At 28.9% G+C, this 17,678-nt stretch overlaps 1 protein-coding gene across 1 annotated transcript in view; it reads left to right on the forward strand.

Moving 5' to 3' along the window:
• Positions 1 to 7,067: 7,067 nt before the first annotated feature.
• The window catches only part of LOC109596276 (uncharacterized), a 75,420-nt gene continuing 64,809 nt past the window's right edge, over positions 7,068 to 17,678 (forward strand). The window contains exon 1 of the mRNA XM_049965786.1: positions 7,068 to 7,179. Coding sequence (XP_049821743.1) covers positions 7,083 to 7,179 — 97 coding nt within the window. The 5' untranslated portion in view covers positions 7,068 to 7,082. The remainder of the gene's footprint in view (positions 7,180 to 17,678) is intronic.

Raw genomic sequence — 17,678 nt, forward strand, 5'->3', positions numbered from 1 at the left:
ATGCCTTGAATATCCGTATTATTGTCAGTTCTGCAGTATGTTTGATAACAACAATACAGCAGGATAAACATCTTTTTTTCATTGATTTTAGTAGTTTTCCAAAATAATCAATAATCAATATAACATATAAAATATCAATTCGATAATTGAATTTTTTTTTCTACTGATTTTGAACTTCTTCGTGGAATTTATTCAAATTTGTCAGTCTTTTTGCATGGATTTTCATCCCAAAGGTTTTCAATTGGATTGAGGTCTGGACTTTGTGCTGGTCAAGGCATTATACGTACTCCTTGACATGTGAACCATTCTTTAACTAATTTAAACGTGTGTTTCGGATCGTTATTTTGCTGAAAGGTCCACCCACCTTAAACTCATGTTATCTTCGACAAATGGAAGTATACAGTCTACAGATTGTCACAATAATATGATATATATGTCACAAAGATTGTGAAAAGCATCCCCAAACCGTAATGCCTCCTCCACCACGCTTCACAATAGGATTAGTGTACTCGGGATTACCTTTCATTAATTGGTTTTCTTACTCATGTAATGTCATCTAATTTGAATAATTAGAGCCGACTTTCATCGAAAACAAAATTGTTTTCCATTGCCCATCTATTCAGTTCACAAGTTCTCTTGCAAAAAGTAGTCTTGTTGCTCTATTTTTTGGAGAAATGAAACGCTTCTTTGCTGATTTGCCAAGAGCTTCTTTCAGTCTTTCCTGTTCACGGCTCTGTTACTCTTGCGTTTTCTGTCACTTTTGGGAACTCTTTCTAGTGTATAAAATTGGAAATCTTTGGAAGTCAATCAAAAAATTATTTATTTTTTATTAATTAAGGGAAAATATTGCAAAAATCTTAATTTATATCGAGTATGAATCACTAATCTTGTGAATCATGACCAGAGTGATTAATTTGAAATGGAGTCTTCTGTTAAAAGTGGATCAATAATTTCAAAATATAATAAACACCTATTTATAAATATTTTTTATTAAAAATTTAAGCAGAGATTATTTTTATATAGTTTATAAGTAATTGTTTTAAAAATATATGTAACCTAAAACTGTTATTTTAGCGGCATCGAACTTTTGTTTTCGCAAACTCTCCCATCAGACTTTATTTAGTAATTTAATATAACCAAAAGTTGTTCACAGCTGTAATCAGACTTATGCGAGACAAACTGTCGTTTGTCGTCTGTCCAAAGTAAATGGATATTCAATACCATTTGCAGATCGTATTTGGCCCCAGATCAGGATGTAATGAAGAGTGAAAGACAATCTAAAACCAACATCAATTAAACTCGCTACCAAATGAATTCCCCCTATTCTCTATTAATTCTTCCAATCTAATTAATATTGTATCTCCGTGTACCACTTGGTGTTGTAAATTTGTCCATTAAATGTAATTACTCACACGTTGTGCGTTATGTTATACTTTTATTCAACAGATAATTGTCCAGATTTTGAATTTGCAGTGAATTAACCGACGAACTCGGTTTAAAGTAGCATTTGCACATTTGCTTTAATGGCTTCCGCTTGGAAAGTGCCTACTACGGTTCATTTATCTGCATGGTCATTATATCTGCAAAACCTACTTTATGGCTGTTGCGGCGCTGGATTTATCCCTTGTTTAAAATAATGAAAAACACATTCGTATGAATAACGTATAGAGGTATTTGAGTAATTTAGATAAAATAAATTTATGTATATTTTATCAAGTAATTTACTTCTTCGTAATAAACTACCGCAAAAATGCTTTCGTAACTGTGTGACCGGCATGATAATGATATTACGTGCTCTAAGATGATGGTTTAATCCATAACTCGTTTTAAATTCAAGTCATTATTTAGAGTAGCTATTTTATAATGTAATGTGGTGATAAAAATTTTATGAAACAATTTTAGTTAATAAAATATTTCACATTCCTTCGAGGTTTTTATAAAATAGTTCCTGCCTCTCACTTGATGGTGAAGAACATCTGTCAGTTGACGTTTTGACCAGCACCGCATTGTAATGGATCGTACCTAGTGGTCTAATGATGACAACGTATAAATTTCTATTTACCAGCGGTTTCTTTCATCTCGCACTGCTCAATAATATCATTTGAATGGAACGAATTAATCATTAAAGCCTTTTTACCGCTCCCTGTAGTGGCTAGGAACGTTAAAAAGCAGATATACGTAGTCATTTAAATTAATAGCTTCGAGAAAACAAGTTTCTATGATTAATTGTTGTAAATATTAGCATGGTATTAGCATTTAAAACATTAATAACAACAATAATTGACTTATAGCAGCAATAAAAAATTAATATGAATTACCTACATGATTAATGGTTATAAATCATTCAAGTGGCAATGACATAAATAAAATTAAATGATTATAATAAATCTTTCACCGACAAATGCCTTTATACAGCAAATTATTATCACTCTGACAGAAATGTAATAATGTGTAAAGCCCGATAATTAATGCACGCTCTCATTGAAGTTACGCAACGAGTATTTAAATGAGCCACAGGAACAGAAAGATTTATTTTGGTACAAGAGTAAGTACTGCTATATCCTGTGGAGTTAGGGCCATTAGTCATTGTTCACACCTGGGTTCCAACAGGATACCAACCAAGTCGTTTGCTGTTTATTCCTCGTTATTTTAGTCAAATGAACACTCAAATGCGGCCTATAAACAATTATTTAGTGTTGCTTTTGGGATTTAGAAATCAGCCACGTGAAACCATGTTTTTACATAATCATAACAGGATTAACTCTTTTTTTCTTTAGAATAAATAATAAAAATCAAAGGAAAATGTATTGTACAGTGAAATAATTAATTGCCCGTATCGATTTTATGGTTTAAGTATAAGTTAACTGACGCTTTAATAAGGTCAAGGATCAACTGGTCAATTTACCGTCTTGTTCGTGCATATTTTATTGAAACGATCATCCATAAATCCCCATTATAAGTTATAACAGAGTCATCTACCGGTGGGTCAGTGGTCGAAATCAAGAATAACAAACAGACTTCGACAGTGGTTCTTGACTTTCCACTAATAAATAATGAATACATGAACATTAGGTCTGCGACAACAAGCCACCACCCACGGCACTCAGTTTATCTTTGGTTGTCAAGAGGGTCTCAGTCGGGGGCCCGAGAGTGTCCAGTGTAGGCTACTATCAACGGACAGTCGGGTGGTCCAAACGCAAAGATGGATGATGGCGTTCACGGTGGGTAGCGCACCCAACATGACCGTCTTTCGTAGGTGCGGTTACAATCTTTTAATTGATTCGGATTGCTGTACACCGAATGTCCTCCATACTATCTTCATTAATAGCTGCATTAGCATGGGTATATTAACCAAATTCGTTAACTTTACACGATTGGGTGATCATTTACTAACAGATCTGAAGAAAGTCCATTAAGGAGAAATTCGAAGACACATGTAACCGATTTTTATCCAAATTCTTCATCTGAGAAATTGATAATTATCCTCGGTGAGACTTGACAAGAAATTCATTAGTGATATTTAATATTAATTATCTTTTCAAAGAAAACAACGTTGGATTTATGGCGGATTAGACAGCTCCCAACTATTTTCTAGAGATTAATTAAAATGCAATGCCACACAGACAACATTCACATTTATTTTATCTTTTTATGGTTTTCTTCATGCAGTATCGTGTCATCTTTTATTTAAATAAAACGCTTTACGAGGTAATCTTACATCAAACATTACTACATGTAGAAGCCATAATAAAAATTATGCATGTTGAAAATGAAATAGGATGAACGCCATATAAAGAAATAAGTATAATTTATAAGCATTATGTTTGAGTTCCTTTTAAAATTTATGACAAAGTACTGGTGTTTTGCTTCTTGTCGGCGGCATTTTTCTTTGTAGTGACTTGTCCATCCACAGAAAGGAAGGCATAACTCTGTCTTGACAGAACACACATGCCTTTCTTTAATGAAGTACGCTAGGCTACATATATAGAAGAATTCGCCTTATAACAACTACATAATAGTTGTATTCGGCTTTAATTGATACTATACAAAAATTTTAATTGGTACGTGAATACTGGTTCAACGTTGTTAAAATAAAAAGCTGTTTCAAATGGCTTAATTACAACATGTGTTACGTGTTTCCGAGGGAAAAGGTATCAGGAATTTCGATTTAAGTCATGAAGGTTTATTAATTAGTGTCAAACCATACCAAATTAAGCTATATCCTTTAAACGACATTTTTCTGAATATTAATATAAAACTATCTTTATTTAATGGTATCAATATTTTGTGTTGGTAAAAAAGTAGTATACCAATAAATAAAATCTTTTATTACTTGGTAATGCACAGCAGTTTGTGCTTTTATTCTTGACAAATTGAGCAGTCCACGGAAAAGACAGCCATTCATAGTCAAACCTTCCTTCGCGTTACATTCATCTTTGAACTGAAATTTATTTTCTCTGAGGTTCAAGTTGCAAGTTCGGGCATATATCTTCCTAGCGCCAAGTTTTACAAGTAAGCTATTCCTCCTTTTTATTTTTCTTGGGGGGTGATCGTAAATAATCCGGTTTTATTATTCTTTTCCCTTCCTTTAGATATTTGCTTATAAACATCAGGAATAAATCTTTTAAATGAACACTTACTTTAATAGGGATTTTTAATCTACACACTGTTTTATTTATTAAACTGGGGGAATTGGCTTTAATATTTACGGTTCGCTGCAAACTGACATCTATAATTTACAGACAATGTCAAAACGGTATAAAGAGACAAAGAATATAGCAGAAATTTATGAACCTCTATTGTAAATAGTTTGTTCGCTCGTGGAGATTTGTTCAGATGCCAATTTAGTTGTTTTCCATGAAATATTATTAATGTTATCCTGTTTCCATTTTTTCCAATAAAGAAAGAACCAATTTTCAATTACCAGTTGTTCTATTTCCTGCAAAACAATTTTAACATGATAACTGATAGTATTAAAAATGGATAATACTATGTATTATCTTTTGTTAAAACACCACATTTGAAATATTTTAAAGAATTGAAAAACTTTAAACAACTCTTCATAATTGACGATAAAAACCCAACTGGAATAATTTAAATTATTATTTAAAAATTATCAGAAAATCATATAATAAAAATTTAGCATTTTTTGAATATATATAATTGATTTAAACTTATTATGAATTATTATCATTACCATATCCTATTCAATAATTTAATCGTCTAGGTTGGCACACCTAATAGAATACGAGTCTATTATGTTAATAAATAAATTTCTGTGACTGCTAGTTTCGAAAGCCTAATAATAATGGTAGTTTATTTTTCAAACTGTCATTAAAATGATTATTAATACTTCTTTAACACCATGAATAAAGTCAGCGATATTAAAATAAGTTTATTATCGCAATGTCCTAAAATATAGTCGTAAAATTATAATTGCCCATATTTTATTGTAATTAATGTTTACATTTATCAGCAGATTAATATGTTGTTAATCATAAAATATTATCGACATATAATAACATCGTTAAATTTGGGATTTTATTATGAAACGAAATTTTTTAATTAGCACGAAGAAGGTTTTATGGTGTGATAAAAATATAATATTGAGAGAGAATAACCTACATTGAGTTTCGTGTTTTCTGATAAACATAAATGTTTAATTTTATTTAATAAGGTAGGCTCCTGCGAATACTCGAATCTTCAACATAAAAGTAATTATATACTTCGAAATAAATTAACTTAATTTTTCTGATGCATGTATTTAGTTACTTGTTCTTTCTCTTTATATAAAATATTTATTTAATTTATAACACATTCTTAGTATTCAAAAAAGTGAACAGTTTTAAAACTGTTTATTTTTTGGTCTTTTATTAATTTAAGAACATCAAAGGAAAACATCCATTTCTCTAAAGTTTTATTTGATAATATGAAATCTTAATGTATAAGAAAAGCATTCAAAATATGAAAATAAATTGTTGATCAAATTCTTGTTCGGAGTTTTTTCCTAAATGCATCTTAATTTAACTATTGAAAGAAAAACTTTCAAAATATAAAAATGCAATCCTGATCAAATACTTGTTCGAAGATGAAATAAAAAACACATGAGATCTCTTTTAGTAAATTGAAAATAAGCTTTAATAATCATATATTTGTTTTTCGGAATTTCCATTGCCAAAACCATGTTGCAGATGCACAATCGTCTGAGTTTTTCTGTCGGCAGTTTTCAGTGTTTTGCGTTTTATTTCACTAATTTGTTGTGTCGCAGTAGAAAAATTCATAGCATTCTACTGAAAATAAATTGAAGCGACATATACCAACGCCTTAAGCAAACTTATAAATTTAAACGCTGAAAGACCATTAAACAGAAACAACTATTAACGTTGGCGACTAAATATAAAAGGGGGAAATAAATCTTTGTAGAAAAATAATAACATTTGTCTAGTACAGTGAATCTCAAACATTTTTTCATTTGAAAGTCACTGTTGATGGATTGAAATGTCATGGATGGAATCCTAAATATCTTGCGGGTATTTTTTGTATGAGATTTTGTAAATGAGTTTCATTAGTTAAACCTCGTGTGTTAATGGAATTCGAGTTTAATGTCTGTGAATTTTCAAAAAGTGTTTAGTGCTTAGAAAATTTTTAAAAATTGTACACTGGACTTCTTTACAGAATTTTCTATACAAAACAGTTAAATTTGATACAATGTTGGTTTATAATTAGATTTGGTAAGATTAAATACTACACTACACATCTTGCAATCGGTGATACTGGGCAGATTCTACTTGTTGCTAGAAGTGAAAGCAGTGTATCTCTTAAAACGTGGTAACCTAAGTAAATATCCTGCGATACCGGAACTGTAATTATGGCATGAGGCGTAGGTTAAGTGTTAATGGCCGTCGGTGTGGTTGAGGAGCGCTGGTCTAATGAACGCGAACATTCCTTGGCATAAATTCGACTCCGCTGATAACTGATGCTCATTATACGAAACGGGGAAGGCATCGCGACGTCAAACGTCGGTTTAGAGGCGAACAGGAGTTAGAATGGAGTTTTAAAAATGCAAAAGCAAGCCGCACACTATGTCACTGTCAGCGTATAATTACCCGTCACCGCGACAGACAGACACGACATCCGTTGCTTCGGTTGCTTGGGAAACAACCAAACGAGCTACGACAGGTGAGACTCTTAATAAAATATACGGCATCGTGTCAACCGCAACCCGTTTTACGCAGCAACATGCCTTATAAATGCACGCTACCTACCACTCACTTTGCATGTGACATGATTACATTATGGCCTTTTGCTTATCTGATACATTCGGAACTGTCATTGACTTGTAAACCTCCGACCAATCCTATGCGTTTATGGGGTCACTAATCGGCCGATTTAAAATGCAAAAAACGGACACTGATTTCGTACCACCCGTGTTCAGCAGGAGCTCTTTTGTTAGCAGTTTCCAACCTGGCTCCACTTTTTCAAAGTTTAACTTACTGGATATACCTTATGAGATCGTTGGTAAGTCATCAAGAAAATATTCATAAGAAGACGATTCGAATTCGGAATGTTTTAAATCAAAACAAGTAAATAAAATGTATGAAATGGTGTAAGTACCTCAAAGAAATATGTAGTAAAAACATGGAAAATATGTAAAAGATGATTTAAAATCATCTTTCAACATTATTTTAGTTTCATACTGATTGAGAATTTAAAGAATAACATTTAAAATAACCTTAAAAAATAATTATAAATATTAGTCAAAATATAATTAAAATGACAAATAAATGATAAAAACGTTCGCATTTTTATCCTCAGACGTTGATTTAAAATATCATACTATTAAAATAATAAAAATAAAATGATAATAAACAATTCTCTGAGAACGATATTAATTGACAAGCTTCAGGTCATAAATTTAGTCATAAACACCGTAAATCAAAACTTTTAATGCCACGTTGCTGATAAAATGTGTAAAAATGTAATTTACGACTTACCACCTAAAAAGCATCATAATTCATTTGGCGTTCATGTATCACATTTTTTATACATTCGCTATCGGTCAATTATAAAATTTCCGCACATATGCTAGAAGATTAACTTTTATTTATTGTTATGTATGCGTTACATTTTATCTAGTGGTAAATGATTGAGTTTTGTCAATATCCGAAATATCTTGAGCTGAATAGTAACAACAAAAATATTAATAACTTAGTTAAACTGTCTACAGTGTACAAAATTGTAATAAAACTAAATTGTTGAAACATATTTTTTGTAAATTGTAAGTGTAATGTTAATTGACCACGTGTAGGAAATAAAGATAATTGTTTTATTGTTACTTTAAATTGGTTTAATTTGTTCACCTATTCTGTCAATTCAACGACATTTTTTTCATTTAAAAGGAAAGAGAGATTTATGTTGTAACCTATTTTAGCCTAAATTGGAAGCAGCTCTTCAATATGTTGGACTGTAAGTTTATAATTTAGGCTTACATGGCAATTAAAGTAGCTTATAGATATGGGCAATAAATAATCGACAAGATTAGCTGAAATGGCAGTAAGACCCCCTATTATGGGAAATCTTCGACCATGAGTAAGTTAATATTGACTTAAAAGATAAAGATAATCGTTTCGGGGGATCTACATATTCGGAAACTGACATTGATGACAATTTATTGTGACTAATGCAAATACATCAATAATAACATCGTAAATAAATTTTAAAGTTTAAAAGGGTATTTTTGTTATTCGTTGGAAAATATTTATAAACAGTTTTTTTATAAATATGTCAACGGGATTGCATTTATTAATTGAATGGTTTAAGTGGTTTAACTTTTAATCAATTTATGTGGTTTAAATATATAGAATTTTACACAGGTTATATTCACATATATTTTTACTGTTTTACCATGACATTCAATTTTATTATGCGTATAAAAATAATTAATTAGATATAAAGTTATTGAAAGCATTTAATTAAGAGAAATATATTACATTAATTATGTTTAAATGTGTTACTTTATATCTTTGTTATAAACCGTAATTCCAGTTATTTTACTGTATTATTTAAATAATATTAATTAACGTTCTAAATGGTTTTTATTCATAAATTCAATTATGCAGCTTTTATATATTTTACGTTTATTTTCTCATAATAGTTCTAATTTTATTGTTATATTACTCCTTGAAATTATTTATTTTGCACCCATTTAATTATGAATAAAATTTTATACTGTATTTCCAAGGTGGATGAAACAGAAATAACTATTAATAATTCTTTCCCAAGAGCAAGGTTTATCGCATAAATTTATCTCCACCATCTTTTAATTGTTTGTGGGGTTTAGTAAGACAGAGGAACTAACCCCATAAATAATAAAACGCATTATCTCGCAATCCGAGCAAATTATCGAAAAACAGACAACCAAAACCGGTAATTAACAAGTCGAAATTATTCGGTAGCGGCGCGAGATTCGTATCGGATAATAATCAAAGCTTTATAACAAGGGTTAAGTTATTGCGGCACATGGTTCGCTATTACGCTTTATACTAACTCTTATCGAGGTTAGCGGAATATTTATGGCGACTCTCCTGATATGGGTATGATAAATGGCTTTTGAGATAACTTTATTTATTCATCAGCTCCTTGTGGCCCAACAGAAGTGCTGGATCCTCGCAAAAATTTATATAGTGAGAATATTGTCCTTTTTGTTACGTGCATCGTTTACTATAGCGTAACAATATGCATAGGGGTGTAGAGGAGTCAAAATATGTTTAAGTTGAATTTTCTTATATTCTCAGCAGGATATTTCAACGGAAAAAAGTTTAGGTCGTTTTAATTTGCTTGAGTGGTGGAGTGTCTGTCGGTATAGTTAATGTAACAGTGAAGTGTGTGATACACATCTTCTAGATGGCTTTAAGAGTATCGCACGACACTTGACAGCTGTCTTGTGCATCATCACTTACAGGAAGTCATTCATATTAGTTTCGAGTTATTAACTATGCATATTATTTTTTGTGTTGTTTTTATGCTTGTGTTAATTTCATATGGGGAATCTGAACTATTTACAACCGTGTATTGCGACTAACGTTAATGCCATTATGCAAATTTTTCGTGACGACCTTATCTTTATGTGAAATAAGTGCATATTTCGTAATCTGAGTTATGCTTTTAAAAAAACTACACGTTTTATGTATTCCAAATGTTTCAATACATTTTTAAATACGTGTCTAATATTAGTATAAGGTTTAAAGTTCTAAAATTACAAATGTAATTCTACTTCCTATAAATGCAAAAACTATTGATAAACTAAAAATCTAAAAATCAAAAAATCAAAAAATTTAAAAATCTAAAAATCTAAAAATCTAAAAATCTAAAAATCTAAAAATCTAAAAATCTAAAAATCTAAAAATCTAAAAATCTAAAAATCTAAAAATCTAAAAATCTAAAAATCTAAAAATCTAAAAATCTAAAAATCTAAAAATCTAAAAATCTAAAAATCTAAAAATCTAAAAATCTAAAAATCTAAAAATCTAAAAATCTAAAAATCTAAAAATCTAAAAATCTAAAAATCTAAAAATCTAAAAATCTAAAAATCTAAAAATCTAAAAATCTAAAAATCTAAAAATCTAAAAATCTAAAAATCTAAAAATCTAAAAATCTAAAAATCTAAAAATCTAAAAATCTAAAAATCTAAAAATCTAAAAATCTAAAAATCTAAAAATCTAAAAATCTAAAAATCTAAAAATCTAAAAATCTAAAAATCTAAAAATCTAAAAATCTAAAAATCTAAAAATCTAAAAATCTAAAAATCTAAAAATCTAAAAATCTAAAAATCTAAAAATCTAAAAATCTAAAAATCTAAAAATCTAAAAATCTAAAAATCTAAAAATCTAAAAATCTAAAAATCTAAAAATCTAAAAATCTAAAAATCTAAAAATCTAAAAATCATCTGAAAATATCTGAAAATATCTGAAAATATCTGAAAATATCTGAAAATATCTGAAAATATCTGAAAATATCTGAAAATATCTGAAAATATCTGAAAATATCTGAAAATATCTGAAAATATCTGAAAATATCTGAAAATATCTGAAAATATCTGAAAATATCTGAAAATATCTGAAAATATCTGAAAATATCTGAAAATATCTGAAAATATCTGAAAATATCTGAAAATATCTGAAAATATCTGAAAATATCTGAAAATATCTGAAAATATCTGAAAATATCTGAAAATATCTGAAAATATCTGAAAATATCTGAAAATATCTGAAAATATCTGAAAATATCTGAAAATATCTGAAAATATCTGAAAATATCTGAAAATATCTGAAAATATCTGAAAATATCTGAAAATATCTGAAAATATCTAAAAATATCTGAAAATCTGAAAGTTTTGAAAATATAAAAACAGAAATATTTGTATGTAAAAATTTTTATTTTTGCATCTCTGTTTTTTTGTGTCTATGGTGTAAAAATCATGAGAGTTTGACGAATAAAGAAAATTTACCATAAAAATGGATGAATGCAGAATATTTCGATAAACCCGAGTTCTTTAAAATGAAAAATGGCCCGATTATTTTAGTTGTGACTAATTACCAACAATAAAGCTGAGTAAATCTGTTGTAAGCAGTGTTAGGCGACAAGCTCGTTCACGCAGTTAAGCCTTGTGGCAGGTAACATTTATTTAGCAACAGGAACATTTATCAAGCGGCAAGTCGGCCGGGAGAACCGTAAATCACGTTAAATTAAAAGAAAAGCCACAATTTCAAAACGCACGATATTAAATATTGTAACGTGGGGCTCTCATAAAATGGATGCGAACCTCGTAAAACTGTAATAAAATATACGATGCAATAAAGCGTTCACTCGGTGGTGCTATAATTGCACTTAATGAATATTTATCGGCATCTCCTTGGTGTGTTGTGTTACATTATACGGACCGTGTGCATGAACAGCGCCTATAAAGAGTGTCTTCGGCCTACACAACTCATCTGCATTCAACTCGTTCACCTATTGCCATTTACAGACTGCCGTTGCATTCGCATCTGACGTTAAAATATAGTATCACTTTCATACAAATAAATGATTTACGACGCTTTATGTCGATGGTTATGTTTTCCAATTTAAGATTACGCGTTTCTCTCATTTATTTAACGGATAACTTTATTCCATGCAGCGTATGCACGGGCCGCAGGGGAATTGCACGAATCTATTCAATAAAACTGCACGTGAAACATATATGATTCAATTGAAAAATTGCCTTATGTCCAAGCATCTATAAAAATATAAATGATATAATTCATATCGCAAAAATATTGTGACAAATTTTCGTATTTCATTAAAGTATTTAAGATCTTCATTTAAATAATAAGTTATTTTCAGAAAGTGTTTAAAGATCACAAAATTTTTATGTTGCTAGCTAGTTTTAATACAATTATTCACGATATGCATATTTATACCAGTTGCGTACATAGACGCAATACTAAACAGACTGCAAAAGACACGTGAAGTAAATAATACAGACTAATGTCCATTAATTAAATTACAATATGTGTCATTATTTAATTATGAACGGCTATTGAAAATTTATTGCTGTGTTAATAGATAGGCATAATACGAGTTTTGCAAGAAATTAGTGCAAAAAACATGTGTAAAGGTTAAGTACACATTTATTTATTTAATTTATATTGTATACATTTGATACTTGTGACGTAAGAATAAATAGCGTATTTTATTTAAAATTTATAACAATGTTATTGTACAATTTCATGTTTATTTTTAGTTTTATTTATATTTCAATATTATTTACATTCTTATTTTACAACTGAACTGCAGTAAAATAAGAATTTTTGATTAATTAAAATGTGAGAATATGTATTTTAGTTAAATAAAAATATTTGTTTATAACAACATCCACTTGATTATTTAAATTAAAAGTACTATTTACTGCAAATTACAAACTATGTAATTCTTCATTTAAATTCAATTGATTCTTGGATTTATGCGTTTACGGAAACCGCATGTTTAATGTTTATTAATAAGGAAAGTGAAAAAATTTATTTTAAATTTAAATCTATTTGTTTCCTCTTGCCGTTATTTACTTTATATAATAATCGTTCTTCGTTCGAGTTAATTTAATCAATCCATAAATAATATTCTGCTGTCGGATAAATAAAAAAGGTTGCGTTAAACGTTATTGGGTATGTATATTATAATGAAGTTTTTGATTAATACGTCCTGTAACCAGTTTTAATTGACAAGAGAATGTACAGCCGTCAATAATGGCTTCTGGTGTTTCATATGAAACATAAATACCGTGTGGCTGCCAAAGTAAAATTTATTGACGCTTCCAAATTATGTTAGATTTTAATATACACGTTTATCACGAAGACCATTTCCGTATGATGTTAATTATTTTCAATGTTTTATCACTACGCGTGTAATGGTTTTCTGAAGGTTTCATGTATTTTATTGTGCTAAAACTTGATTAAAATTATCATATTAATTTTCTTCAGTAGTTAAAAAAATAATCGTGCCATAATTTATTCCGAGATATACAGATTTATTTTTATGTTTACGTTCCAGACGTGTTATTATTTCACACTATATCTGTAAAAAAAATAAACCATATAATAAATTCCTAATAAAATTATGCAGATATGTAAAATTATAAGGATATGGTGATAATACATTTATTATTATATTGCAAATAATCACTAAAGATTAACGTAATAAGTAGTGGAGAAGTGGATGTTTATGTATGTACAACTTTTCCTCACATAAATTAAATGTTACGTATTTTTGCCCACAAATGTACACATATAAATGTTAATTAGCAGGAAAGGCTCTTTATTATGCATGAACGATAGATGGTTATCTAAGGTGTGTAATTATAACATTAATCTTTACAGAAGCTTTCAGGAAGAGTCCAAGAAAGTTGAAGATTAATCGAGGCAATTATTTAAGTTAAGAGTTTACAAAACAACTCCACAAATCAAAGTCGTTAGTGTCTCGTGAATAGCTATTAAAAATATTTATTGCTTAATTAATAGGTATATATTAAACTAAAGCAATAAATATGCACTTTATTCTTCGGATTATTTATAAACTGTCGTATTAACATATGTTTTATATGCTTTGGATATGGGGAATGTTATAAATTGTATTATTATAGAGCTAATATTACTAAATTCCAGCATTATAAGGTTATTATATGTATTTGTAAAAATACATATACATTCAAATCTCATAAGTCCTATAATGAGCTTACTTTAATATCCAAAGATTATATAATCATGAGGTTATATTCATTAGTACTTTTGTCTTTTTAGTCAGCTTTTCAAAATAAAATATATTCTTTGTATTTCTTTAAGAAATTTTAAAAACCGTCCCTGTGTTAGTAATCAATTTGTATAATGTATGTTTCCCCAACAATTATTACGCCATTATTAACCGATAAATAATTTATTTCAATAAATATTGCTTATGCTCAGCGGTGTAATTGTCAAGTGTCCTGCAGAAACGAGATAATGTCTAACCATTTCTTTCTACTCCAGTCAGTTGCAGCTGTTAAAATCTAATCTGATATTTATCGAGTCACCATGACATGTATAGAAAACCAACGGGTATGGAGCATATAATAAGAAAGGATTTGAGCCAACAATACCATTATTATGTTTATAAGTCGTCTTTTTTTTCTTATTTTCGGGACCTGCATAATATGCTTTGTGCGGTTAATTTTAGTTAACAATGTCACAATGCGTCGTTATGAAAAAGGACATAATCGTTTTCTTTTCATACGTGAAATTGGACCAACTAGAGTGTAAATCATATTATTCGTGGGTGAACTGATTTCTACGATTTTGAGAACTGTCAACTAAATTTTAGGCGAGTGTCCCCTTATTTCTTTGAACTTTTCAAGATTATTAGAAGAAGCAAATATTAATACACTGGTCATATATGTTATATCCATGGAAGGAAAAAAATTAATAATAGTAGGTAAAATAATATTAATCGTTCATAACTTTTTCATTCATTATAAACACATTATTATTGTAATTAGCTGCAATTTATGTTCAAAAGAAACTCATACATTAGAATATTTTACACAAATTTCAATTAAAGCATTTCGAAAGGTGGTAATTAAGAACAATAGATAATAGACTAGGTAATGTCTAAAGAGAATAGTAATTAGAAACAATAAATACATACATTAATCATTTCAAACACGCAAGATTGTGTCATTTTATGTCGGTAATAAATAATGTAGATTGACACATGCTAATTAGTAATTCACTCGCATACGGTATATAATTTTCTAATAAGTATTTATTTAAAATGTCAAACATGTTTAGTTGGAAGTAAATGAGTAAGTTTAGGTTACTAACACTAATTATGTATTTATTGTCTGGCTAGAGACTCACTCACAATAATAACACATTTTCATAATAAATATTTCAAAAAAACAAATTAATATAATTTACAAGTTTATAACGTAACTTGGTGTTTTTATTAGGCATGAAAGGCAAGAATTATCGTTGACTGTTTTATTTTTTATCAGTATGCAAAATGTAACTACCAATAAATTACAGATAGAAGCATAATTTTTGAAGCGTAGAAAGTAAGTGCTGTTTTGCATAATTATGTATAATAGTTGCATTTTTCATGATATTTAAAATAAATGCATTAATTACCACTAGAAAAACTTGAAAAGTGGAAAATATTTATGTATGAATGAGGATTATCATTTAGGTAATCTAATTATGTATGTATTGTACACATGCAATATTTAAATTATATGTATAATTCTCTTGTTTTCACATAATAATAGCTTAATTATTTAATATTAATTGTGTGTTCCACAGATAGTAGAACAGAAAATCTTCTAGTTTTAATGCATAAGCATTTTATCAAAATTTTAATGAGAACAACTAGCTAGTTATTTTTTATGAATGTTATAACAATAAAAATATGTTTCGTAGTTTTTATTTATATCTTCCCATAAAACGTAGAAAGCAGATTGTTGCAATTTAGTACCAAGGTACATTACTCAAATTAAAAGAAATGTGTACTTTGATGTTTTCAACTGAGTAAATGACGAATATAATGTCCTGCAAAAGACGAAGATGATCGAAGCCAGCTGGCATAGGAATCGGTTTTAAATTTAAACAAAAATATACGTGACGCAAATGAACAAAGTAAGAAGGAAGACATACGTTAGAAAAAGACAGGATAAATTAATAATAAATTACCGAGAACATCAGTTAAGAAAACTGACATCTCCAGATGAGTGTTTGGTACGTAAAACCTGTCAAGTAAAATGTTAAATAACGTAAGCAATTAATAATAATAAATGGTTTCATTAAACGTTAACCGGACGAAATTTATGTTTCCCCCGATATTTGCGTAGCACCATAAAACGGTTCGCTTGCTTTGTAGTTGATTGTGTTGAAAGATTCCATTTATTTATGTATTTTTCATGTAATCAAAAAATACGGTTCCTCGCTGCGAAAGCAAAACTAGTTATAATAAAAACAATAACGAAAAGCAGGATTGACAAATTACACATGGCAGCACAGTTTATCTTGTCTGACAGTTGCGTTGCATCAAGCAACAGGACGCGGGGAGCCGTTAGACAAATGCCGACTGCTTTGATCTCATCAAATGAGGCGCTGTAATGTCATGTCGTGTTAATGTTGTGTGTTTCTCACTTATTTGACTGGATTTGACCGCTCCTGAACTGTGCCCGACCCCTTCTGCTTTCAGTGCTTTCAGTCATCAATTTTAACAATTTCGCTCGCTCTCTTCCTCGGACTCCGATGTCCGTATTAAAACGTCATTCTGTCATTTACACCAAAATGATATAATAAGTGCGTTGAACATGTTTTTGACAACCATGAGATATGTATAGGAATAATGTATTAAGATTAATATCGCAGTCATAAATCATGTCGCTGTATTTATAAAAAACGCTTATTATGTTAATGTGACGGTTCACGATTTTAATTTTTTGACTTTTATTATTTATTTTTATATATATTTGGAGGTCGAATGTTTTTAATTTTCACATTTGACGTGTCTAATCGATAAAAGATCAACTTATCTACATTTCAACATTTTATTATAATTTTTTAATGAAATGATTTTGATGAGTAATAAAAATGATTTATGATACATTATAGAAGTATGTTCAAATTGTTGAAAAAACTTTAAGAAATATGTATCTTTAAAAATTAAAAATTTAAATATGGTAAAAATTTACTAATTAAAGCAGCAGCTTTATAAACATATTTTAATAAAATATGTTTAAAAATTACAAAAAGTATGAAAATTAGTATAAAAATATTAAATATTTCAGGGATATTTCAACATAATAAATTAAGAAAATGCGAATTATCCGAAATTCAGCTGGTTGTTAAAAATAAATTAAATTGCAGGTATAAGGAAAAACAAATTATTTGAAATTTAGTTGGTTTTTAAATAAAATAAAAAAATTGTTTTCATTTTAGTATTAAACATTTATTAATGGAACATTAACTTCATCAATATATAAATAAAAAATGTTATAGTATAATAATGTTAAACAGTTTAGGTAGAGATATTTTTTACATTTTTTAACGATACATGTTTAAGCTAAAAATCAAGAAAATACAAAATTATCTCAAATTCAGTTTGATTTT

Source organism: Aethina tumida, chromosome 3 (assembly GCF_024364675.1).
Source record: "Aethina tumida isolate Nest 87 chromosome 3, icAetTumi1.1, whole genome shotgun sequence".
Taxonomy (NCBI): Eukaryota; Metazoa; Arthropoda; class Insecta; order Coleoptera; family Nitidulidae; genus Aethina; species Aethina tumida.